Source organism: Notolepis coatsorum (genome assembly GCF_963971535.1).
Source record: "Notolepis coatsorum genome assembly, chromosome: 13".
NCBI classification, from domain to species: Eukaryota; Metazoa; Chordata; class Actinopteri; order Aulopiformes; family Paralepididae; genus Notolepis; species Notolepis coatsorum.
Genome location: NC_140177.1, coordinates 233397 through 259826, shown reverse-complemented (window position 1 = coordinate 259826; position 26430 = coordinate 233397). Strand labels below are relative to the sequence as shown.

The 26430-nt window shown below is 41.9% G+C and overlaps 1 protein-coding gene across 1 annotated transcript in view; it reads right to left on the bottom strand.

Annotated features, from left to right (window-relative positions):
- Positions 1 to 26430, bottom strand: part of LOC311239073 (uncharacterized protein) — a 119065-nt gene that overhangs the window by 22668 nt on the left and 69967 nt on the right. The window contains 23 exon segments of the mRNA XM_084327301.1: positions 218 to 271; positions 1985 to 2092; positions 4715 to 4768; positions 4935 to 4988; positions 6103 to 6156; positions 6652 to 6705; positions 7337 to 7444; positions 8629 to 8682; positions 9117 to 9170; positions 12555 to 12662; positions 12887 to 12994; positions 13153 to 13206; positions 13764 to 13961; positions 16505 to 16558; positions 17919 to 17972; positions 19680 to 19733; positions 19870 to 19914; positions 20135 to 20188; positions 20795 to 20839; positions 21563 to 21616; positions 22929 to 22982; positions 24635 to 24742; positions 25174 to 25227. Of these exon segments, the coding sequence (XP_084183427.1) occupies positions 218 to 271; positions 1985 to 2092; positions 4715 to 4768; positions 4935 to 4988; positions 6103 to 6156; positions 6652 to 6705; positions 7337 to 7444; positions 8629 to 8682; positions 9117 to 9170; positions 12555 to 12662; positions 12887 to 12994; positions 13153 to 13206; positions 13764 to 13961; positions 16505 to 16558; positions 17919 to 17972; positions 19680 to 19733; positions 19870 to 19914; positions 20135 to 20188; positions 20795 to 20839; positions 21563 to 21616; positions 22929 to 22982; positions 24635 to 24742; positions 25174 to 25227 (1638 nt within the window).

Sequence of the window (26430 nt, the reverse complement as noted above, 5' to 3'; positions counted from 1 at the left end):
CTGTACTGTACTGTACCCATTCTGCAATCTGTTAATAAAAGTTTTCAATCAATCAATCAATCAATCACAGAAGGTTAACCCTTTACTATCACATTACAGACGGTTAACCGAAATGAAATTAAATGAAAATCAATTTATTTTTTATCTAACAGCATATCATGTTTGCCAAATATGACAGAGGTCTAGTAAAGTGGGGGTGCAGGAGGTGGATACTCACTCTGGGTCCAAGCTCCCCAGGGGGGCCGGGATCGCCAGGGAAACCAACGGGACCCTGCAGACGAGGGACAACGTCAGACATTGTTGCATTACATACATTACATTACATACAGTATGAGACTTAGATCCAAAGTGTGTTAGTGTGTTAAAGTGTGTTACAGTGTGTCACGGTGTGTTACGGTGTGTTACAGTGTGTTACGGTGTGTTATGGTGTGTTAAAGTGTGTTACGGTGTGTTACAGTGTGTTACAGTGTGTTACAGTGTGTTACGGTGTGTTACAGTGTGTTACAGTGTGTTACAGTGTGTTACGGTGTGTTACAGTGTGTTACGGTGTGTTATGGTGTGTTACAGTATGTTACAGTGTGTTACGGTGTGTTACGGTGTGTTACAGTGTGTTACGGTGTGTTACGGTGTGTTGCGGTGTGTTACAGTGTGTTACGGTGTGTTAAAGTGTGTTACGGTGTGTTACAGTGTGTTACTGTGTGTTACGGTGTGTTAAAGTGTGTTACTGTGTGTTACTGTGTGTTACAGTGTGTCACGGTGTGTTACGGTGTGTTACGGTGTGTTACGGTGTGTTACAGTCTGTTACAGTCTGTTAAAGTGTGTTACAGTGTGTTACGGTGTGTTACGGTGTGTTACAGTGTGTTACAGTGTGTTACAGTGTGTTACGGTGTGTTACGGTGTGTTACAGTGTGTTACAGTCTGTTACAGTGTGTTACAGTGTGTTACGGTGTGTTACAGTGTGTTAAAGTGTGTTACAGTGTGTTACGGTGTGTTACTGTGTGTTACAGTGTGTCACAGCGTGTTACAGTGTGTTACGGTGTGTTACTGTGTGTTAAAGTGTGTTACAGTGTGTTACGGTGTGTTACGATGTGTTACAGTGTGTTACAGTGTGTTACGGTGTGTTACTGTGTGTTACGGTGTGTTACAGTGTGTTACGGTGTGTTACGATGTGTTACAGTGTGTTACAGTGTGTTACGGTGTGTTACTGTGTGTTAAAGTGTGTTACAGTGTGTTACGGTGTGTTACTGTGTGTTACGGTGTGTTACAGTGTGTTATGGTGTGTCACAGTGTGTTACAGTGTGTTACAGTGTGTTACAGTGTGTTATGGTGTGTCACAGTGTGTTACAGTGTGTTACAGTGTGTTACAGTGTGTTACGGTGTGTTACGATGTGTTACAGTGTGTTACAGTGTGTTACAGTGTGTTACTGTGTGTTACGATGTGTTACAGTCTGTTAAAGTGTGTTACAGTGTGTCAGAGTGTGTTACAGTGTGTTACGGTGTGTTACAGTGTGTTACTGTGTGTTACGATGTGTTACAGTCTGTTACAGTGTGTTACGGTGTGTTACAGTGTGTTACGGTGTGTTACGGTGTGTTACTGTGTGTTAAAGTGTGTTACAGTGTGTTACGGTGTGTTACAGTGTGTTACAGTGTGTTACTGTGTGTTACGATGTGTTACAGTCTGTTACAGTGTGTTACGGTGTGTTACAGTGTGTTACGGTGTGTTACTGTGTGTTAAAGTGTGTTACAGTGTGTTACGGTGTGTTACTGTGTGTTACAGTGTGTTACAGTGTGTTATGGTGTGTCACAGTGTGTTACAGTGTGTTACGGTGTGTTACAGTCTGTTAAAGTGTGTTACAGTGTGTTACGGTGTGTTACAGTGTGTTACAGTGTGTCACAGTGTGTTACAGTGTGTTACAGTGTGTTACGGTGTGTTACAGTGTGTTACAGTGTGTCACAGTGTGTGTGATGGGAGGGTGTGTCTTACGGGGTTTCCTTTGGGTCCGTCGTCTCCGGCGCGTCCTCTTCCACCAGTGGGTCCAGAGACTCCGGGCTGTCCCGACTCTCCCTTGTCTCCACGCTCTCCCCGAGGACCCTGTCATTGGGCCACAAAACTGTCAATCACTTACGGGCTTACTCACCCCTTTTCATGATAACCGGAACTGATGATTTGATCCCCCGCATAGAAGATTTCTACGAGTATTATTGGTACCAGTGCCCAGTGTCCAGTGCTTCTGTAAGAGACCCAAGTAGAACTCGAGTCTCCCAACAAACAATCGGCCAAAGTAGAATCCCGTATTGACGAGAGAGATATCTAGATGTTGGACGTGTCCAGTGGGACTTCCCTGCCACTCAATGAAAGAGTAGATAAACTGACTCTGAAGACTGAAGGTTCTTCCTTCTCTTGCTGCATTTAAAAGTATGATCTCTCCAACCACCTGTGTGTCGACTTGTAACTTATTCTAAAAGATTTTAAATAAATGTATACTACAGTCTTTATGAGGTGCCGGTACTGAGGAGGGAAACTAACTGATGAAGACACTTAGACTCATTAGCTTCCCTGCTAACTGATGAAGACACTTCTACTCATTAGCTTCCCTGCTAACTGATGAAGACACTTCTACTCAGTAGCTTCTCTGCTAACTGATGGGGACTCTTCAACTCATTAGTTTCCCTGCTAACTGATAAAGACACTTAGACTCATTAGCTTCCCTGCGGAAGACACTTCAACTCATTAGCTTCCCTGCTAACTGATGACGACACTTCAACTCATTAGCTTCCCTGATGAAGACACTTCAACTCATTAGCTTCCCTGCTAACTGATGACGACACTTCAACTCATTAGCTTCCCTGCTAACTGATGAAGACACTTCAACTCAGTAGCTTCCCTGCTAACTGATGAAGACACTTCAACTCATTAGCTTCCCTGCTAACTGATGAAGACACTTCAACTCATTAGCTTCCCTGCTAACTGATGAAGACGGGAGCATGTCTATGTTCCCCGGGTCCTATGTTCCCCGGGTTCTATGTTCCCTGCTTTGATTGATTGATAGATTGAAAATTTTAGACCACCAGCCCTGATTCCAAACTCTAACCCTAACCAGTTCGAAAGAGGGCCTAAGCTTAACCGTTCGAAACAAGGCGGACATTAATAATTAATAAAATAATAAAAATGAATACAAATTTCAATCTATTAATCAATCAAAGCGGGGAACATAGAACCCGGGAAACATAGGACCCGGGGAACATAGGGATGATCCCATGAAGACACTTCAACTCATTAGCTTCCCTGCTAACTGATGAAGACACTTCAACTCATTAGCTTCCCTGATGAAGACACTTCAACTCATTAGCTTCCCTGCTAACTGATGAAGATACTTCAACTCATTAGCTTCCCTGCTAACTGACGGAGACTCTTCAACTCATTAGCTTCCCTGATGAAGATACTTCAGCTCATTAGCTTCCCTGCTAACTGACGGAGACTCTTCAACTCATTAGCTTCCCTGATGAAGACACTTCAACTCATTCGCTTCCCTGCTAACTGATGAAGATACTTCAACTCATTAGCTTCCCTGCTAACTGATGAAGATACTTCAGCTCATTAGCTTCCCTGATGAAGACACTTCAACTCATTAGCTTCCCTGATGAAGACACTTCAACTCATTAGCTTCCCTGCTAACTGATGAAGATACTTCAACTCATTAGCTTCCCTGCTAACTGACGGAGACTCTTCAACTCATTAGCTTCCCTGATGAAGACACTTCAACTCATTAGCTTCCCTGCTAACTGATGAAGATACTTCAACTCATTAGCTTCCCTGCTAACTGACAGAGACTCTTCAACTCATTAGCTTCCCTGATGAAGACACTTCAGCTCATTAGCTTCCCTGCTAACCAGTGGTGCGTTATTGAAATCATCTGGGGTTGCACGCACCTAATGGTGCCACATGCACGCTCACTCCCGGCGTGTGCGCGCGCTCCCGCGAATGCGCATTTAATGTCCCCTCGCTTGAGCACAGACTAAAGACAGTGCCTAATTGCCTCTACGAATGGAATGTAACACATGTCATTCACAACAAGTTAGGTGTGAATGTATCTGAGAACGTATTTAACACACCTGACGACCGGCGCTATTGATATGCAAATAGCGAGTACTTATCTGTACTTATCCGTCCCATGAAGAACGCATGCCTGCTGCTAACTGATGAAGACACTTCAACTCATTAGCTTCCCTGCTAACTGATGGGAGACACTTCAACTCATTAGCTTCCCTGCTAACTGATGGAGACTCTTCAACTCATTAGCTTCCCTGATGAAGACACTTTAACTCATTAGCTTCCCTGCTAACTGATGAAGACACTTCAACTCATTAGCTTCCCTGCTAACTGATGAAGACACTTCAGCTCATTAGCTTCCCTGCTAACTGATGAAGACACTTCAACTCATTAGCTTCCCTGATGAAGACACTTCAGCTCATTAGCTTCCCTGCTAACTGATGAAGACACTTCAACTCATTAGCTTCCCTGATGAAGACACTTTAACTCATTAGCTTCCCTGCTAACTGATGAAGACACTTCAACTCATTAGCTTCCCTGCTAACTGATGAAGACACTTCAACTCATTAGCTTCCCTGCTAACTGATGAAGACACTTCAACTCATTAGCTTCCCTGCTAACTGATGGAGACACTTCAGCTCATTAGCTTCCCTGCTAACTCACCTTCTTTCCTGGCTCTCCTCCGATTCCAGATGGTCCAGATTCACCAGGCTCACCCTGTCAAACACACATCATGTCAGTTTTCATAACAAACCGTATTGTTTCTCTATTCTCTAATATTATTTCCATGAATTATTTAATGAAGAGAAAATGCTTGACACAATAATACACACAATTGTCATTAATAATAATAATAATAATAATAATAATAGCATTGTCTCACCTTCTCTCCGATGTTTCCAGGATTACCCAAACCACCAGGAGGACCTTGAGGACCCTGAATAAATTAGAACAATTTATTTAATTTAATAATAATGTATTCATTATTCATGAATTCATACAGAAATAGATTTGTTAAAAAACAACAATGTAAAAAAAGCCTAGACAATAAATAAGACCACTATGAATGCACTGTGGCCCAGATACATTAAATAAGACCGCTATGAATGCACTGTAGCAAGAGATAATAAATAAGACCACCATGAATGCATTGTAGCCTAGAGATAATAAATAAGACCACTATGAATGTATTGTAGCCTAGAGATAATAAATAAGACCACTGTGAATGCACTGTAGCCTAATAAGACCACTATGAATGCACTGTAGCCTAATAAGACCACTATGAATGCACTGTAGCCTAATAAGACCACTGTGAATGCACTGTAGCCTAGAGACATTAAATAAGACCACTATGAATGCACTGTAGCCTAGATACATTAAATAAGACCACTATGAATGCACTGTAGCCTAATAAGACCACTGTGAATGCACTGTAGCAAGGATAATAAATAAGACCACTGTGAATGCACTGTAGCCTAGAGACATTAAATAAGACCACTATGAATGCACTGTAGCCTAGAGACATTAGATAAGACCGCTATGAATGCACTGTAGCCTAGAGACATTAAATAAGACCGCTATGAATGCACTGTAGCCTAGAGACATTAAATAAGACCACTGTGAATGCACTGTAGCCTAGAGACATTAAATAAGACCACTATGAATGCACTGTAGCCTAGAGACATTAGATAAGACCGCTATGAATGCACTGTAGCCTAGAGACATTAGATAAGACCACTATGAATGCACTGTAGCCTAGAGACATTAGATAAGACCACTATGAATGCACTGTAGCCTAGAGACATTAAATAAGACCACTGTGAATGCACTGTAGCCTAGAGACATTAGATAAGACCGCTATGAATGCACTGTAGCCTAGAGACATTAGATAAGACCACTATGAATGCACTGTAGCCTAGAGACATTAAATAAGACCACTGTGAATGCACTGTAGCCTAGAGACATTAGATAAGACCACTGTGAATGCACTGTAGCCTAGAGACATTAAATAAGACCACTATGAATGCACTGTAGCAAGAGATCATACTTACATCCGCACCGTTGGGACCAGCAGGGCCACGGGGGCCTGGGGGACCAGGAGGACCCTAGACACACAGGGGTCGTAGTTAACACATCAACCGAGAGAGGCTAGATTCATGAAGGAGTTCATATATATTTGCCTCAAATTGGATGAAAAAAAATAAAATCTGGTAACAAGGGGTATCCCTGCCTGTATCCTCCTGTTATCATAATCCATAGTTCTGTGTAGCTAATTGCTAGAGCCTGGCACTAATACAAATACTGTTATGGTTAGGAGCTTGAGTCCCACGGTGGCCCCCTATACTAATGAATGTATCATGTGTGTAACTCAATTCATTCTGATGTCACAATAGTAATATCACTCCACAAATTGTGCTTAATCAATACGGATAATGACAGCAGAATTTGCCACTTGGCATTTTTGGATTATTTGATGGGGGGGGGGGGGGGGGGTCATTAAAATATGTGGGAGTGTGAGAGAGAAAGACAGATGATATTATGTAACACAAGTCAATAGCCAACCTCAAACAAACATGGTCTCTACCATCTTTAATACTCACCATGGGTCCGACGTCTCCAGTCTCTCCCTTCTCTCCTGACGATCCTGGCAATCCCTACAGGATACAGGTTACAGTTAGATACAATTAGTCTGCCTCTGCTTGCCGTCTCGACAGAAGAGTCTTGTCGCTAATTAACAACAGCTATCATTTAAGTGGTGCCATGATTTTTCATACCAATAGTAAATGAGTCGAAAATATTAGATTAGATTACATTCAAATCTATTGTCATCATGCAGCACAAGTACAGTACAACAGGGATTACGTTTGGCATTGTAATGACTTGTAATAACATTGGGTTCACATGCCTTCGAGCGACATTGTACTATTGTACTTATTTTATGCCTCTTCTTAAATCTGCACGTTTACATTGCACAACTTTTATTGTCTTTTATACCTATTCTTATGTCTGAAATGTATGCAATTTTTTTATTTTGTCAATTTGTGTGCTGATTTTATGCCTATGTTCATTTTTATATACTAATTGCTGTGGTGCACTCTGGACTGAGAGTACTATGTAGATAGTTATTAATATTTATTATTGTTATATTGTAGAAATGTGCGCATTGAAATGTCTGTAGAGTCTCGACTACATTGAAAATGAGGGTGACCTCAATTGTAATTTCAAGAATAAATAAAGGTTGATGATGATGATGATGAACTATTGTGACTCTGTAGATATCTGTACCTGGAGTCCAATGGGTCCGGGCGCCCCTGGGAACCCTCTGGATCCTTCGTCTCCCTTGGCTCCGAACACCCCCTGCTGGCCCCGGGGCCCGAGCTCTCCATCCGCTCCCTGCGTGGAGGAGGAGGAGGAGGAGGAAGAGACACAGAGGGTGAGAACCGAAGCAAAGGAAAACACATCATCTACTGGAGAGAAAACGTGGCTAACGATTAGATTAGATTGTACTTTATTGTCATTATATTTGCATACAACGAGATTTGGGACTCAAGCTTAAGGTGCAGTAATAAAAGTAATAAAAGAGAAACATAAAATCCTATACAGAAACATTAACCTCTTATCAAGCGGGCAGAAAAGTGGCAATTTTTTTAACTTGAAATGAGGACTGCATACTTTTTTTGCAAACCAAAACAACATTATACTTATTATAGCACATGCATGAGCCATGGTCTCCTTTGAAAGATAACATTCTGAAGTTTCTGATTCCAGAAAAAATATTCACTTTTAGTGCTAATAGAGTAACATAGGTCTGGACTTGAGTTGTAGAACAACTTTGTTACTCAAGTTTTTCTGTAGTAGTTAGTAGTCCAGAGGTAGTATTTCCCCAGAAGGTGGGATGGCTTATAAATCCATACGGACCCATAGCCTGAAGCCTTATGTAGTACATATCCACATTTCATAAAGATCCATTCAGAAATGAGTGATTAGGAGTGATTTTGGTCAACTGTGTACAAAGAAAAACTCAGTTTCCTCATAGACTTCAATTCATTCAGCTGTTTTTCTCTTCCTGTTTTCGTGTTTTAGTTTTGTTTTGTTTTTTAGATTCATACATGCATGTGGGGTATCATTGGAAAGCCACACTCATTGGCTACAACGATCCACAATCATTTTCGAGATCGGATCTAAATTGATGGAACTACTGCAGCCTGAGTCGGGAGTGGTATTTTGCGCAATACCGTGTACTTTGCACAAGCCTCAAATACCGGCATGTAACTCGAGAACCGCTGAACAGATTTTGTCGGATTTCATCGCTATCGACAGGCAACAAATAAGCCTTCAATTCTATATATATATTGTATTACAAAATATGCACACCCGAGCCACTAGAGGTTGCCAAAGTGCCGGTTGCAAAAAGTCAGAAAAATTTCCCACATATGGGCTGTCGCAGGCTAAGAGGTTGCTATACAATAAGACACTGTTACAGTCCTGTACAATATACAAAATAACAACAATATACAAAATAGCAATACACAGATAACAATCACAGTGTCAGACGGTATTGGAGTGTGTCTACTTACAGCAGCACCGGGTTGACCGAGAGGACCCATTGGCCCAAGGGCACCAGGAGGACCCTAACCACAAACACAAGTAATTAGCAAACAAACAAACAAACAAACAAAACAGAGAAGAAAACAAAAGTCAACATTTCAAATTTGGACAATTAAGTGCAAAAGATAACTCTACAGATATAGAAATTAGGTATTGATCGTAGCTTTAACTGAATTAGGGATAGGGTTGTATCGGAAAAAAAAATGAATTGATACTATAAGGATTTTTGTTATCAATCGTAAGGTAGATCGGAAAAATACACTTTCAACAGAGAATAATTTCAACGCATTATAAAACACGCTTTCGTTCTTCGGCGATTGAAAAAGATGATTGTTTTAGAAATGGCTTGAATTCACAAGTGCACTGTAAGATTGTTGCTATGTATCAGAACTTGGTATCCGTATCAATACATTTCCACAACGGTAGCTTGTGATTAAATAAAAACGGTGTCACTCACCTGTTCTCCCTTGTCTCCTTTACCTCCCTTCTGGCCGTGCTCTCCAACCTCGCCCTGCAAGAGATGTTGCTGTTAGATTATTATTACATTACATTCAGATATATTGTCATCATACAGCACAAGTACAGTACGATGAAAAGAGGTTTGGCATCCAACCAGATATATAAATAGTACTACTGAGTAGGGCTGCACGATTCTTGCTAAAATGTGAATCACGATTTTTCTCTCTAAGAATTTAGATCACGATTCTCTCTCACACGATTCTTATTTTTTCAATAAAATCATTTATATATGATATATGAAAGTGCTTGACTTAAACTTAAACGTCTCTTGTAACATACAAAATAACTCAAGTCAGAATCGTCATCATTTAAAAAAGTAAAGTTACATATATTTAAATTTTTTTTAAACTATTTATAAAAAAATATCATCATCATTTTGAAATGAGATTGCATAGGTCTATGAATCGAGATCGTGATTTTATTTCGATTAATCGTGCAGCCCTACTACTGAGTAATAGTGTTAATCATGACAGGTCCACTGGGATCATGACATCACCACTGGGATCATGACATCACCACTGGGATCATGACAGGTCCACTGGGATCATGACATCACCACTGGGATCATGACATCACCACTGGGATCATGACAGGTCCACTGGGATCATGACATCACCACTGGGATCATGACATCACCACTGTGATCATGACATCACCACTGCGATCATGACAGGTCCACTGGGATCATGACATCACCACTGGGATCATGACAGCAGGTCCACTGGGTAAATGTAGATGCATATTACACGGTTTTGGACCTGACTTGGAGATCTTGGTTTAACACGGTGAGTCTTTCCTACCTTCAGTACCTTATGGCTTCCATAGTGCTGTATTCATCCCAACTACCACCATAATGTTCATCCCAACTACCACCAGAATGTGCATCCCAACTACCACCATAATGTTCATCCCAACTACCACCAGAATGTTCATCCCAACTACCACCAGAACGTTCATCCCAACTACCACCAGAATGTTCATCCCAACTACCACCATAATGTTCATCCCAACTACCACCAGAATGTTCATCCCAACTACCACCAGAATGTTCATCCCAACTACCACCAGAGCGTTCATCCCAACTACCACCATAATGTTCATCCCAACTACCACCAGAATGTTCATCCCAACTACCACCAGAACGTTCATCCCAACTACCACCACAATGTTCATCCCAACTACCACCATAATGTTCATCATAATTACCACCATAATGTTCATCCCAACTACCACCACAATGTTCATCCCAACTACCACCAGAATGTTCATCCCAACTACCACCAGAACGTTCATCCCAACTACCACCAGAATGTTCATCCCAACTACCACCAGAACGTTCATCCCAACTACCACCAGAATGTTCATCCCAACTACCACCAGAACGTTCATCCCAACTACCACCAGAATGTTCATACCAACTACCACCATAATGTTCATCCCAACTACCACCAGAATGTTCATCCCAACTACCACCACAATGTTCATCCCAACTACCACCACAATGTTCATCCCAACTACCACCACAATGTTCATCCCAACTACCACCAGAATGTTCATCATAATTACCACCATAATGTTCATCCCAACTACCACCAGAATGTTCATCATAATTACCACCATAATGTTCATCCCAACTACCACCACAATGTTAATCATAACTACCACCACAATGTTCATCCCAACTACCACCACAATGTTCATCCCAACTACCACCACAATGTTCATCCCAACTACCACCACAATGTTCATCCCAACTACCACCACAATGTTCATCCTAGGGCTGACCCCTATTAATCGATTAGTCGACTAATCGGTCGAAAGGAGCCGTAGTCGACTGGCCAACCTCTTAGTCGAATATAATAAATAAAATAAATAAAATAAAAAAAGTATTCATATTTTTTTTTTTTTTTTTATTATCATTCTTTCCAAAAGAAAAGAGGCCTAGAAGCGTGGCTAACGCTAATGGCACGCATACCAGATGCTAACTGCCTATGAAAACAGGCACAGAGGCACTGAAAGAGGATTTCACCCATCTAATGGACACACTAGACTAGACAAATATCAAGATGTATCCATCAGTGGACCAATTGCATGCTTTTGCAGAGGACAAGAAGCCTTCAGTCGACTCCTTCAGACATTAAGCACCCCCCACAGCCCAAATGGAATGATACATTTTTTTTATTTTTATTTTTTTTAATTATATATATATATTTTTTTAAGTCGACCAATAGTCGACTAACGGCAAATTTTGGCCAATCCTAGTCGACCATCCAAATCCTTAGTCGGGGACAGCCCTAGTTCATCCCAACTACCACCAGAATGTTCATCCCAACTACCACCACAATGTTCATCCCAACTACCACCAGCATGTTCATCCCAACTACCACCACAATGTTAATCATAACTACCACCACAACATTCATCCCAACTACCACCACAATGTTCATCCCAACTACCACCAGAAGGTTCATCCCAACTACCACCAGCACGTTCATCCCAACTACCACCACAATGTTCATCCCAACTACCACCGCAATGTTCATCATAACTACCACCACAACGTTCATCCCAACTACCACCATAATGTTCATCCCAACTACCACCACAATGTTCATCCCAACTACCACCACAATGTTCATCATAACTACCACCACAACGTTCATCCCAACTACCACCATAATGTTCATCCCAACTACCACCACAATGTTCATCCCAACTACCACCACAATGTTCATCCCAACTACCACCACAATGTTCATCCCAACTACCACCACAATGTTCATCATAACTACCACCACAACGTTCATCCCAAAAGACCAATGACTAGCTCAATAAACGTTGTAGTGCAAGTTAAATAAACCTCATCTTGACCATTCCTTGCAAACAATCCTTGGTTTATCGGGCAAAACAGAAGCACTGTGCTGCTAATTGACTCAAGCTCTGCAAACTTTACTTACTTACTTACACCCTTTTCTCGATTCGCCAATCACAACTCAAGCAACTTGAGTCAATTAACATGGGACATCCCCTCCCCTAGTTCACCTGCTCTCTCCACTGTGATTGGTGGACAGGATAATAATAATAATAATAATAATAATAATAATAATAATAATAATAATAATAATAATAATAATAATAATAATAATAATAATAATAATAATAAATCACTTTTCTGAGATATTCAATATTTTCAGGTCACTAAGTTTGTATTGGGATGATGAGGTCACTGGGGTGATGAGGTCACTAAGTTTGTATTGGGGTGATGAGGTCACTGGGGTGATGAGGTCACTAAGTTTGTATTGGGGTGATGAGGTCACTGGGGTGATGAGGTCACTAAGTTTGTATTGGGGTGATGAGGTCACTGGGGGACACTTGCCTTGTCTCCATCTTCTCCAGGTATTCCTGGGGGACCAGCAGCACCGGGAAGACCCACAGCACCTTGGATACCATCACGCCCAGCACCACCGATGGGTCCTTTCTCACCCTGAGAGAGAGAGAGAGAGAGAGAGAGAGAGGAGCAGAGAGAGAGAGAAAGAGAGAAGGGTGATAGAAGGGTAGAATCAGAATACAGAATAAGTATTATCCCTCCTGATAAAACACAACTAAATGCATAATATTCTGGGATTCCTTTGTGTTATTATATAGTCAAAGCCACAACACCATTGTCCATTAGATCCACATTGGAAAATGATAACCCTAACTACTCACAGGAACTCCCTTCTCTCCGGAGGGCCCGGGTGGCCCCTGAGGGCCTGGTCTGCCAGGGGGTCCAATGGGGCCAGCGGTACCAGCCTGTCCTCTCTCACCAGGAGACCCCTGGAGGGACACGGTAAGATGACAGGAAGGTTACACCAGGGTTAGGGTTACTGGAGATGGTAGGGTGAGGGTTCCCGTAGTGTGTGGGGAAGATGGAAGGGTGAGGGTCACTGTAGTAGGTGAGGTGAGGAAGATGGCAGGAATGGTGTTGAACTTACAGCGGGTCCAGGAGGTCCAGCAGGTCCTTCGCTTCCCTTCAGTCCACCACCTCCCTGAGAGACGAGACGTGAAGACGTTACAGACGGTTCTCCTCCAAGTAGAACACAACTCCAACCAGGAAGGAACCCCATTTCACTTGGACACGGACATGTCAAAGGTATTCTAAAACACTGTCAGCAGTAGCCCATTAATGGACTGGAAACCGGCTCATTGGCTTGGTTTTTCCTATGTTCTTGCTGCTCATTGGCCGACATCCGAACTCCTCCCCTCCAGAATCAGGAAGCGTCAAGCAAAAGCAGCGACGTGGCGCGACGTTAGAACAGCAGATCGTGCGCTTGGTCAAATGATTATGGCTATTGTACCAGCTGTCACGGACACAACATTGTAAACCTTCTTTCTCGCTACAGAACCGATTAGTGTTACAATCGCGTATTGACACGTTACCGTATATAAAGGGACATCGTTCATGAAACGATTGGAGACTAGTGTGAACGCCATCAGCTGGACTCAGGCTCAGACGGGGATCCTGAGTTCTGATCCAAAATGACAGAACCTTTCATTCCATTACCACTAAGTGAACCCCCGTGGGATTTCACCCAGCCGTACTCACAGGGGTACCAGGTAACCCTCTCTCCCCGGGGAAGCCTCTCAGTCCTGGGGGTCCGTCCTTCCCGGGACCTCCTTGAGGACCGGGGTCTCCCTTGGTGCCCTCCTTCCCCGAGGGGCCAGACAGTCCCTGCTCTCCGGGTGGACCTGGGGGTCCGGGGTGGCCGCGCTCACCGTTGGGCCCAGTCTCTCCCGATGAACCCTGCAGGGATGGAGGGGTGGAGGAAAGGAGAGGGAGAGGGGAGAGGAGGAACCAGGGGTGGAGGAGATGGAGAGGGAGAGAGGAGAGGAGGAACCAGCATGGAGGAGATGGAGAGGGAGAGAGGAGAGGAGGAACCAGCATGGAGGAGATGGAGAGAAGCGGATGGAAAAGAGAGGAGAAAAGATTATATTGTTATTACGCTCATTACCGGTGGTGGTGGGGGGGGGGGGGGGGGGGGGGGGGGTCTGTATCAAGTATGGCTGCCCCCATTAATGACATCACTCAGTCCTCCTAATTGATCCCACAAACAAGTCCTCTACTGCCGTTAGCTAGTGTCACGTTTTAAACTCGGATACGTGAAAGTTGTAATAAGATATTTAAAGATAAAAGAGATGAAACACTTTTGACGGTATTTATTATAAAAAGTGAACAAGCAAAGTAATATAAAAAGTGAATAAGCAAGGTACAATTGAAATCTAGTTGGTACAACCGGCCGGTCGTGTATAAAAGAAAATGCAGTCAAGTCATTGTCCCGTCAGTCCAGTCTCGTCCGTCCAGTCAGTGTCCAGCCGTGTCCAGTCGAAGTCAAAGCAGAGAAGAAGTGAAGTCAGTCCCCCTCCTCCCTTTTCCTAGTGTTTTCATTGGTCCCCCAATCGTCCAGTGTGGTTGTGGTCTTCGTCCTGCGTGCACGTCGTGTGTCTTGTGTATTGGTCAGCCTGTATGTCAGGCGTGCATGAGTGCGTGGTACGCACATTTACGTGCACATATGTGCGTGTGTGTCTCTATCGATAACGATCTGTGATTAATGGAGACTGTGGTATGTTGACCAGTGGTTGACCGGGGTCTCTAATCCCTTGGCTAGTCGTATATTAGTGACTTGTGGCATCTTGTGACAATGAGTTGAATTATTTGATCTGGCTAATCTGGTGAGATCTCTCACCCAAGGAGTCAATGTGTGTGTGTGTGTGTGTGTGTGTGTGTGTGTGTGTGTATGTGTGTGTGTGACAGTGTCCAGCGTGTAGTCAATGTGTGTATGTGTGTGTGTGTGTTGAGAGAGTGAGGGGGGGTGTGCTGTGTCGAGGAATGTAGGCCTATTTATGTGTTTCCTGTGGTATAGAGTATTGCTATGTGGCCTATGTGCTGTGTCTTAATTTAGTAAGCTTTAGCGCTAACATTAGCCACCAAAAATACCAATGTTACATTTGAAAATTATGGGGGCAGAAGAGGAAAGGTCATGGGATCATAGAGGTCAACAATGTCTTCCTGAATGTGCACAGCAAGTTCTATGTCAACTTGGCCATTACTGTTGGAGATATAGAGGAAAGGTCGTGGCCTGATGGTGGGGCCAGAGGAAAGGTTGTGGCCTGATGGTGGGGCCAGAGGAAAGGTCATGGCCTGATGGTGGGGCCAGAGGAAAGGTCATGGCCTGATGGTGGGGCCAGAGGAAAGGTCATGGCCTGATGGTGGGGCTAGAGGAAAGGTCATGGCCTGATGGTGGGGCTAGAGGAAAGGTCATGGCCTGATGGTAGGGCCAGAGGAAAGGTCATGGCCTGATGGTGGGGCTAGAGGAAAGGTCATGGCCTGATGGTGGGGCTAGAGGAAAGGTCATGGCCTGATGGTGGGGCCAGAGGAAAGGCCATGGGGTCATGAATGTGCAGCAAATATGTATGGTGAGGACTGAAGTTAATAATGATATTCATGATTTTATTTCTTTTACTGAGATCGCAGTTTTGGTCACTAGGTAGTGGGTTTTTTGAAGGGTGACTGGAAGGTTAATTATATTGTTTACACTGTTTATTTTTCTCATATTTTTATATTCAGATCAAATTTTATTGCTTATATTTATGTCTTTATATTTAGGCAATGCAACCTCAGTCTGAACAGTCATATTCTTTATCCACTTTTTCTCCTTATTTTTCTATTTTTCTCCCATCCCAATTTCGTATCGCCAATTCTCCCCTTCAATTCTCCCCTCCCCTGTCTTGAACGTTGCTAGACTATGCCTCCCACTGGTCGGCTGTAGTGAGGATACAAGCCTTGTAGTGAGGATAGAAGCCTTGCATCACGTGTCCCCTCCGGTACACGAGGAGGCAGCCTGTCGCATCTTTTCACCAGACAGCGTGGACTCTCAGTGGCGAGGAGTAACACATGGGAGGCTCACGCTGCCCCCGATACTTCCTGACTGCTGTACAGGCGTCACCCAACCGACCTGTAGGAGTCGCTGTCCACAACGTCCAATCCCCACCCATCGACGTTCCACCCGCTACCTCTGCCAATTGAGATAGTATGACGACTGGCCCAAGCCGCAGGCAACGCTGACTCGGGGAGTCGAGACCGGAGTCTCTTGCATTGGTGATGAGCGCAATCTCCGCCACGCCACCCAGCCGCCTAGTCTGAACAGTCATATGACTTTAACGTCCATTGTTTATTAGTACATGTGGGTCAGTTCAGGAATCTGATGGAATGACATTTAAAATAAATAAATAATGTGAACAGCCAAACGAAAAAAAAATCTGATCTGAGAACCCGACAATTAGACTAACCTGAGGTCCAACTACGCCAGGAGGTCCAGGTGGTCCCAGCTTGCCTTGGAAGCCCTGAACAGACAAACGACATCACAAGACATTCACAAGGACATCAACCCAGCACCCAATCTTCTCGCTGATCATCTTCATCATCTTCAAGTAGTATAGTAGTATAGTACTTCAAGATGATAGTAGTATAGTAGTATAGTACTTCCAAGTGTATTGTAGTATAGTAGTATAGTACTTCAAGATGATAGTGGGGCGGCGTGGCTCAGGGGTAGAGCGGGGCGTCCAATGATCGAAGGGTTGGTGGTTCGAATCCCGCTCAAGCCCATGTCCATCCCATTGCCGTTGTGTCCTTGGGCAAGACACTTAACCTACTTGCCTCGTATGAATGTGTATGCATGTGAATGAATGTTGGTGGTGGTCGGAGGGGCCGTAGGCGTTGATTATTCGCCACGCTTCCGTGAGTCTGCCTCAGGGCAGCTCTGGCTGCAATTGTAGCTTACCACCACCGGTATGACTGTGTATGAACGAATAATGGACTCTGTGAAGCGCTCTGAGTCAGAGCAACAGTCAGTCAGAGAAGAGCGCTATATAAATCCAATCCATTATTATTATTATTATTATAGTAGTATAGTACTTCAAGTGTATTGTAGTATAGTACTTCAGGATGATAGTAGTATAGTAGTATAGTACTTCAAGATGATAGTAGTATAGTAGTATAGTACTTCAAGTGTATTGTAGTATAGTACTTCAAGATGATTGTAGTATAGTAGTACTTCAAGTGTATTGTAGTATAGTAGTATAGTACTTTAAGATGATAGTAGTATAGTACTTCAAGTGTATAGTAGTATAGTACTTCAAGTGTATTGTAGTATAGTAGTATAGTACTTCAAGATGATTGTAGTATAGTAGTACTTCATGTGTATTGTAGTATAGTAGTATAGTACTTCAAGATGATAGTAGTATAGTACTTCAAGTGTATTGTAGTATAGTACTTCAGGATGATAGCAGTATAGTAGTATAGTACTTCAAGATTATAGTAGTATAGTAGTATAGTACTTCAAGATGATAGCAGTATAGTAGTATAGTACTTCAACATGATAGTAGTATAGTAGTATAGTACTTCAATATGATAGCAGTATAGTAGTATAGTACTTCAACATGATAGTAGTATAGTAGTATAGTACTTCAATATGATAGTAGTATAGTAGTATAGTACTTCCAAGTGTATTGTAGTATAGACTATGCTAATATGCTAGTGTAGCACTCAAGTTCATCACTGCTAGACGGACAACACCACGGACCCAGAGGAACCTTCCTTCCTGCTGATCTGTTGCACACAACGTGCACAAGTGGCTTCGGATAGAAGAAGTGTCACTAAAGGTAACTGTATGATAAAGGAAGAGGGAAGAAAAGAGTGACTTACCACTTCTCCTCTCTGTCCAGGGTGTCCGGGCAGGCCGTCCTTTCCTGGTGGGCCCTGTGTGGAGACAATAGAGACGTGTAAAATACACACTGTGTGGAGACAATAGAGACGTGTAAAATACACACTGTGTGGAGACAATAGAGACGTGTAAAATACACACTGTGTGGAGACAATAGAGACGTGTAAAATACACACTGTGTGGAGACAATAGAGACGTGTGAAATACACTGTGTGGAGACAATAGAGACAATAGAAACATGTGATCCACACTGTGTGGAGACAATAGAGACATGTAAAATACACACTGTGTGGAGACAATAGAGACGTGTGAAATACACTGTGTGGAGACAATAGAGACAATAGAAACATGTGATCCACACTGTGTGGAGACAATAGAGACATGTGAAACACACACTGTGTGGAGACAATAGAAACATGTAAAACTCACTGTGTGGAGACAATAGAGACAATAGAGATATGTAAAATACACTGTGTGGAGACAATAGAGACAATAGAAACATGTGATCCACACTGTGTGGAGACAATAGAGACAATAGAGACATGTAAAATACACTGTGTGGAGACAATAGACACATGATCCACAAAAACAACTCTTTATTACAATTCATTGTAACGAATAGTGCATTTAAGTGTGGATATGTGTATGCATGTATGTATATATGTATTGTGAGTTAGAAAGATGATGAAATAATAATATGATAACAATATTATTGTTTATTTGTTCTAACTATTTCGGTTTGTTGTAGCTTTTTATTAATAATTTTCTTATGTATTTAAATGTATACATAATGTATTTAAATAAATAAATAATGAATACATGTATACTTATGTATTTAAATAAACAATAATATTGTTTATTTGTTCTAACTATTTCGGTTTGTTGTTGCTTTTTATTCATTATTTTCTTATGTATTTAAATGTTTCACATGTTTGAAATAAAGATTTAATTCAAAATCAAATTGTCCTTCAGAATTATTTATTTGGTGTGACAACAAAATTGACACAATACAAGCAAATCTAGGTATTGGAATTAAATCAAATGAAATAAACATTGATCATTACGGAGGAACCGACCAGAAGAAACATCTGAAACTGGCGTCACAGAGGAACCGACCAGAAGAAGAGGCTCGCGGCCCACTTTTGGGTTCTGACCAATAGTTTAAGAAACCAGGACTTACACAGTGAACCTGTATAAACTATACACACATTCAACTACACTGGCTCCCTGTGCACTACCGGATTGACTTCAAAAACCTCCTACTCACCTTCAAAGCCCTCCACAATCTAGCCCCCACCTACATCACTGACCTCCTCCAGGATTACACCCCCTCCCTGCACCCTCCGCTCAACCTCTACTGGACTCTTATCCATCCCCAGCTCACGCCTCAGCACCATGGGTGCCCGAGCTTTCAGCTGCTTGCCTCCCAGACTCTGGAACTCCCTGCCCCCACATCGCCGACAGTCTGACTCACTATCAACATTCAAATCACAACTGAAAACCCATCTGTTCAAACTTGCATATTCACTATAACCTGTGTCACTGTTCTATACCCCCTGCTGTTTGTTTGTTTGTTATTTTAACTTCACTGTTTTTATACTTCCTGTTGTTTGTTTTATTTTTAACCTTGACTTTTAACTGCCTTGCTGTGTTTTTTTCTATGATCTGTAAGGTGACCTTGGGTGTCGTGAAAGGTGCCACCAAATAAAATTTATTATTATTATTATTATAAATATACTTACAGGAGGTCCTTTCGGTCCAGGGAAGCCATTGGCTCCTTGAGGTCCAGGCAGCCCCTGAGCGATGAAGACAGGTACATCCATCAGTACAATGTGTCGATTCACTCACTAATGACAACAATCAATACAGCTATTGATTATTGACAATCACAACAATTATCACTAAATTAATCAAAAAAATCAAACATCTCACCCTCTCTCCTGAAGGACCGGGAGGGCCGTCGCTTCCAGAAGTTCCCTAATGAACACAAATAAACAAAACAACAAATAAACAACACAACAAATAAACAACACAACAAATGAACAGCGCAATAAATAATCAACACAACAAATAAACACAAAACCAGGAATCACTAGCTACAAATATACAGATATCAATAGCTACCGATATTTGTGCTTAGACTGTTCATCGATTACAAACATCATTACAGGTGATCAGTGAGTCATGATGTCAGTACCTTGGCTCCAGACTTGCCGGTGGACCCGCGTACCCCTCTCTGCCCCCTGGGGCCCTGATGGAGAGAGAGAGAGAGAGAGAGAGAGAGAGAGAGAGAGAGAGAGAGAGAGAGAGAGAGAGAGAGAGAGAGAGAGAGAGAGAGAGAGAGACAGTAAGTCAACCTGCAGCACTGCTTCCAACGCTGGGCGCTGTTTTCCAGTGGGCTTCCATTGCTGTGGTAACAGCTCGGTCAGGGTGTTTCCTGTTGCTATGGGAACAGCTTGTCGTATGAGCAAACACTGCACCCGTAATACACCTGGGCTCAAATAGAACGTTCATGTTGTATAATATTTACTGAATGAGTAGCAGAGATGACAGTTATATATCTCTATACTAAATAGAACAATGTAAATATAGTAGAATCTAGAAGGAAGGTCGGACGAGTGGAGGAGAAGTGAAGAGCAGCTTATTTGAGGAACAGCAGAGCAGGACGGGACGTCTTCACCTCTAGCTGGGTCTAAGGTAAGGGTTATGGTGGAAGGGTTATGGTGGGGTCTCAGTAAAGGTTAAGGTAAGGGTTATGGTGGGGTCTCAGTAAAGGTTAAGGTAAGGGTTATGGTGGGCTCTCAGTAAAGGTTAAGGTAAGGGTTAAGGTAAGGGTGAGTGAGTGAGTGAGTCATACCGTTGGTCCTCTCTGTCCTCGTGGTCCAGACTTGCCGATCAAACCCTGAAGAACGCAAACAGGATCACAGACAACATGATTCATTAGGAGGATCACTGACAACATGATTCATTAGGATCACTGACAACATGATTAATTATTATCACTGACAACATGATTCATTAGGATCACTGACAACATGATTCATTAGGATCACTGACAACATGATTCATTAGGATCACTGACAACATGATTAATTAGGAGGATCACTGACAACATGATTCATTAGGATCACTGACAACATGATTCATTAGGATCACTGACAACATGATTCATTAGGATCACTGACAACATGATTCATTAGGATCACTGACAACATGATTAATTAGGAGGATCACTGACAACATGATTCATTAGGATCACTGACAACATGATTCATTAGGATCACTGACAACATGATTCATTAGGATCACTGACAACATGATTCATTAGGATCACTGACAACATGATTCATTAGGATCACTGACAACATGATTCATTAGGATCACTGACAACATGATTAATTAGGAGGATCACTGACAACATGATTCATTAGGATCACTGACAACATGATTCATTAGGATCACTGACAACATGATTCATTAGGATCACTGACAACATGATTCATTAGGATCACTGACAACATGATTCATTAGGATCACTGACAACATGATTCATTAGGATCACTGACTCAGAACCACATGGTGGTCTCATGATGGTTGTGATCAGACTGAGGTCTTCAGCACTTACCCGCGCTCCCTTCTCCCCGTTGGCTCCAGGGAATCCTGGGAATCCAAGAGATCCCTGAAAACACAGCAATCAGTCAGTCAGTCAAGAGACATTATCAGACTGTGATGAAGATACCTAGTGACGACTAGAGGCTACACAGTATAGAGTGAGTGGTGGAGTGATGGAGTGAGTGATGGAGTGAATGATGGAGTGATGGAGTGAGTGATGGAGTGAATGATGGAGTGATGGAGTGAGTGATGGAGTGAGTGATGGAGTGATGGAGAGAGTGATGGAGTGATGGAGTGAGTGATGGAGTGAATGATGGAGTGATGGAGTGAGTGATGGAGTGAGTGATGGAGTGAGTGATGGAGTGATGGAGTGATGGAGTGAGTGATGGAGTGATGGAGTGAGTGATGGAGTGAGTGCTGAAGTGAGTGATATAGTGAATGGTGGAGTGAGTGATGGAGTGAGTGATGGAGTGATGGAGTGAGTGATGGAGTGATGGAGTGAGTGATGGAGTGAGTGATGAAGTGAGTGATGGAGTGAATGATGGAGTGATGGAGTGATTGGTGGAGTGAATGGTGGAGTGAGTGATGGAGTGAATGGTGGAGTGATGGAGTGATTGATGGAGTGAATGGTGGAGTGAGTGGTGGAGTGAATGGTGGAGTGATGGAGTGATTGATGGAGTGAATGGTGGAGTGAGTGATGGAGTGAATGATGGAGTGAGTGATGGAGTGAATGATGGAGTGAGTGATGGAGTGATGGAGTGAATGATACAGTGAATGGTGGAGTGAGTGATGGAATGAGTGATGAAGTGATGGAGTGACTGGTAGAGTTAGCAAGGTATTGTTCAGTATTGTAATTGGTAGCTGCTCAGTTAGCAAGGTATTGTTCAGTATCTGATGTTATTGGTAGCTGCTCAGTACGGAGGAGACGCTGCTATTTGTATCGATGCAGCCGTTTCACCTGCTACTGTTATTCTCATCACGTGTTATTTATCCTGTTTATGTGCAACAATGTGGCCAATCAGGCTATTTTGTAACTAACCATCTCTCATATCTGATATTAGTCAAATATTAGTGTTTAAATGTCCTTGACATACTTGTATTTTATGTGGACATGTGTGTGTGTGTGTGTGTGTGTGTGTGTGTCTGTGTCTGTGTGTGTCTGTCTGTGTGTGTGTGCGTGTGTGTCTGTGTGTGTGTGTGTGTGTGTGTGTGTCTGTGTGTGTGTGTGTGTGTGTGTGTGTGTGTGTGTGTGTGTGTGTGTGTGTGTGTGTGTGTGTGTGTGTGTGTGTGTGTGTGTGTGTGTGTGTGTGTGTGTGTGTGTGTGTGTGTGTGCGTGTGTGTGTGTGTGTGTGTGTGTGGAGTAGTGTTGTAGTCCTTACCTTTGGTCCAAGTCTTCCAGGATAGCCAGGCAGACCAGGAACACCGAGTTTACCCTGAGATCAGACATCATTACTGATTAGTGTCGTACAGCTTGAAGAGATCATTACTGATTAGTGTCGTACACCTTGATGAGATCATTACTGATTAGTGTCGTACACCTTGATGAGATCATTACTGATTAGTGTCGTACACCTTGATGAGATCATTACTGATTAGTGTCGTACAGCTTGAAGAGATCATTACTGATTAGTGTCGTACACCTTGATGAGATCATTACTGATTAGTGTCGTACACCTTGAAGAGATCATTACTGATTAGTGTCGTACACCTTGATGAGATCATTACTGATTAGTGTCGTACACCTTGATGAGATCATTACTGATTAGTGTCGTACAGCTTGAAGAGATCATTACTGATTAGTGTCGTACACCTTGATGAGATCATTACTGATTAGTGTCGTACACCTTGATGAGATCATTACTGATAAGTGTCGTACACCTTGATGAGATCATTACTGATAAGTGTCGTACACCTTGATAGATCATTACTGATAAGTGTCGTACAGCTTGAAGAGATCATTATTAGGGGTGTAATGATGCAACCTCACAACGATTCGATTTGATTACGATTATTCAGGCAACGATTCAATGCATCATAAAATCTCTTCATTTGACCACGATTCGATTCGATTCGATTTGATTAATTTTCAATACATTTTCTATAGATTTTCTATCAGTTAATTCCCCAAAAGATTTTGAATACACAAATGTGGCTGGGGGAACTGACTCACTCAGCATGAATGGACTATAGGTCAATAAAAACAATACAAAAAAAAAACATTAAAAAAAGATTTTTTCTTTTTCTTTTTTCATTTCGATTAATTTAGATTATAATCGATTGTAACATTATTCTAATCTATGCATCGAATCTAACACATTATGACACACCCCTAATGATTAGTGTCGTACAGCTTGAAGAGCCACAATACATATACAGCATTATTGTTCATGCTATCATACAGAGCTATATGGGTTATATGCAGTGGGGTTGAGAATGCAGTGGACCTATCTCAAACCCCTCCCTCTTTTCTTATTCCTCCAATCACAACTGTTGCTTCTGAAGGATCAAGAAGAGAGGGAGGGGTTTGAGATGTGAGGTGATAATTGGACGCGGGAGATTTACCGTCCTCTTTTATCTTCCATTATATCACTCACTGATTCTACTGTCAATCAATACAGACAGAATGAATGTCCTTCAGAATATCATCAGTTTCCATGTGTATTCTGGACAGATCGTCTAATCCAGGGGTTCTCAAACTTTTTCACACCGCGACCCCATTTCATTTAGGATTTTCTTTTTGGGGACCCCACACTTAATGTATCGCGTCATTTCAACGTGGAATTAAGGAATATCAAAATAAAAGCACACGTTGAACTTGAGCATGCATTATTTATTAGAATTTTATTTAATTACAGCACTATGTTATCAATACACATTTATAAAATGAGGCATATTTAGCCAAAATATGTTGCCAGAACATAAAAAAAACAATTGATTTATTGAATTTTTATTATTTTTTTATTTAATAAAAGAAAATTCAATGCGCTGTCACCTACCCCGCGACCCCAATTTGGGTCGCGACCCGTAGTTTGAGAACCACTGGACTCTAATCCTATGCTATGGCACAACAGGAAACAGCTCCTACCTTCTCTCCCACGAGGCCCAGTGGTCCGAGCTCTCCGGGGGGTCCCACGCGTCCCTTTGGCCCCTCAGGCCCGTCCTCTCCCCTGGGTCCAGGTACGCCGACCTCTCCCTGTCAGCGTGGACACACAGGTATACACCCATCAAGACTCAGGACACACGCCTTCTCTAATAAGTCTAGTAATGTATGAATTAGTAAATAAAATAAAGTATGTTCTGATGAGTAAATAGGGGTGGGATTAAATAAGTGTATGCTTCTTCCCACTCCTTTTCAAATATGTAAATGACAAAAAAAAAGAAATGTGAGTTTGACTTTTTTGTTTGTTCTTTGTTATTTTTAATAAAACATTTTTTATATACATTTATTATTTGAACGGCTTAAGGCTATATATGTACTTGATGTTTGTTTGTTATGTTGGATATTTGAAATACACTTCAATCAAATCAAATACAAATAATACAGTTAATTACAATTACAATCACTGAAGTAGAATATGAAATGAATGTTTTTAATCAATCGATCGATCCTTCAATCAATCTTACTGTCTCTCCTTTGGCGCCGAAATCTCCCTTGATGCCGGGGAACCCATCTTCACCCTGTAAAACACAAACGAAAATGTTACGCGACGTGTGGGAAAAAGTCTCAGTTTTGAGAGCTTCAATTGAAAACCCAGAGCTGGCCTGTTTGATCAAGGCAAGATGCTTCACACTACGTATGCCCAGGTTGTTGCTAGGGCAGACAAGATGCTTCACACTACATATGCCCAGGTCGTTGCTAGGGCAGACAAGATGCTTCCCAGGTCGTTGCTAGGGCAGACAAGATGCTTCCCAGGTTGTTGCTAGGGCAGACAAGATGCTTCCCAGGTCGTTGCTAGGGCAGGCAAGATGCTTCCCAGGTCGTTGCTAGGGCAGACAAGACGCTTCACACTCCATCACAAAGGATAATGTTTTGTTTGAGTGAAAAACAGGTATTACAAGGTAAATGATCATTGGCACTGAATGGGGCCTTGACTTTGTGGAGCCACAGAATGTCACCCAAATCAGGTTTATATTCTAGTATTGCTGAGAGGTGCGGAAGCGGAATATGAACATCATTTGACTGTAAATCCTCATGGAATTATAAACATCATTTGACTGTAAATCCTCATGGAATATAAACATCATTTGACTGTAAATCCTTATGGAATATAAACATAATTTGAGTGTAAGTCCTCATGGAATATAAACATCATTTGACTGTAAGTCCTCATGAAATATAAACATCATTTGACTGTATGTCCTCATGGAATATAAACATCATTTGACTGTAACTCCACGTGGAATATAAACATAATTTGACTGTATGTCCTCATGGAATATAAACATCATTTGACTGTATGTCCTCATGGAATATAAACATCATTTGACTGTAACTCCTTGTGGAATATAAACATCATTTGACTGTATGTCCTCATGGAATATAAACATCATTTGACTGTAAATCCTCATGGAATATAAACATAATTTGACTGTAAATCCTCATCGAATATACAAATCATTTGACTGTAAATCCTTATGGAATATAAACATAATTTGAGTGTAAATCCTCATGGAATATAAACATCATTTGAGTGTAAGTCCTCATGGAATATAAACATAATTTGAGTGTAAATCCTTACGGAATATAAACATCATTTGAGTGTAAATCCTCATGGAATATAAACATCATTTGACTGTATGTCCTCATGGAATATAAACATCATTTGACTGTATGTCCTCATGGAATATAAACATCATTTGAGTGTAAATCCTTATGGAATA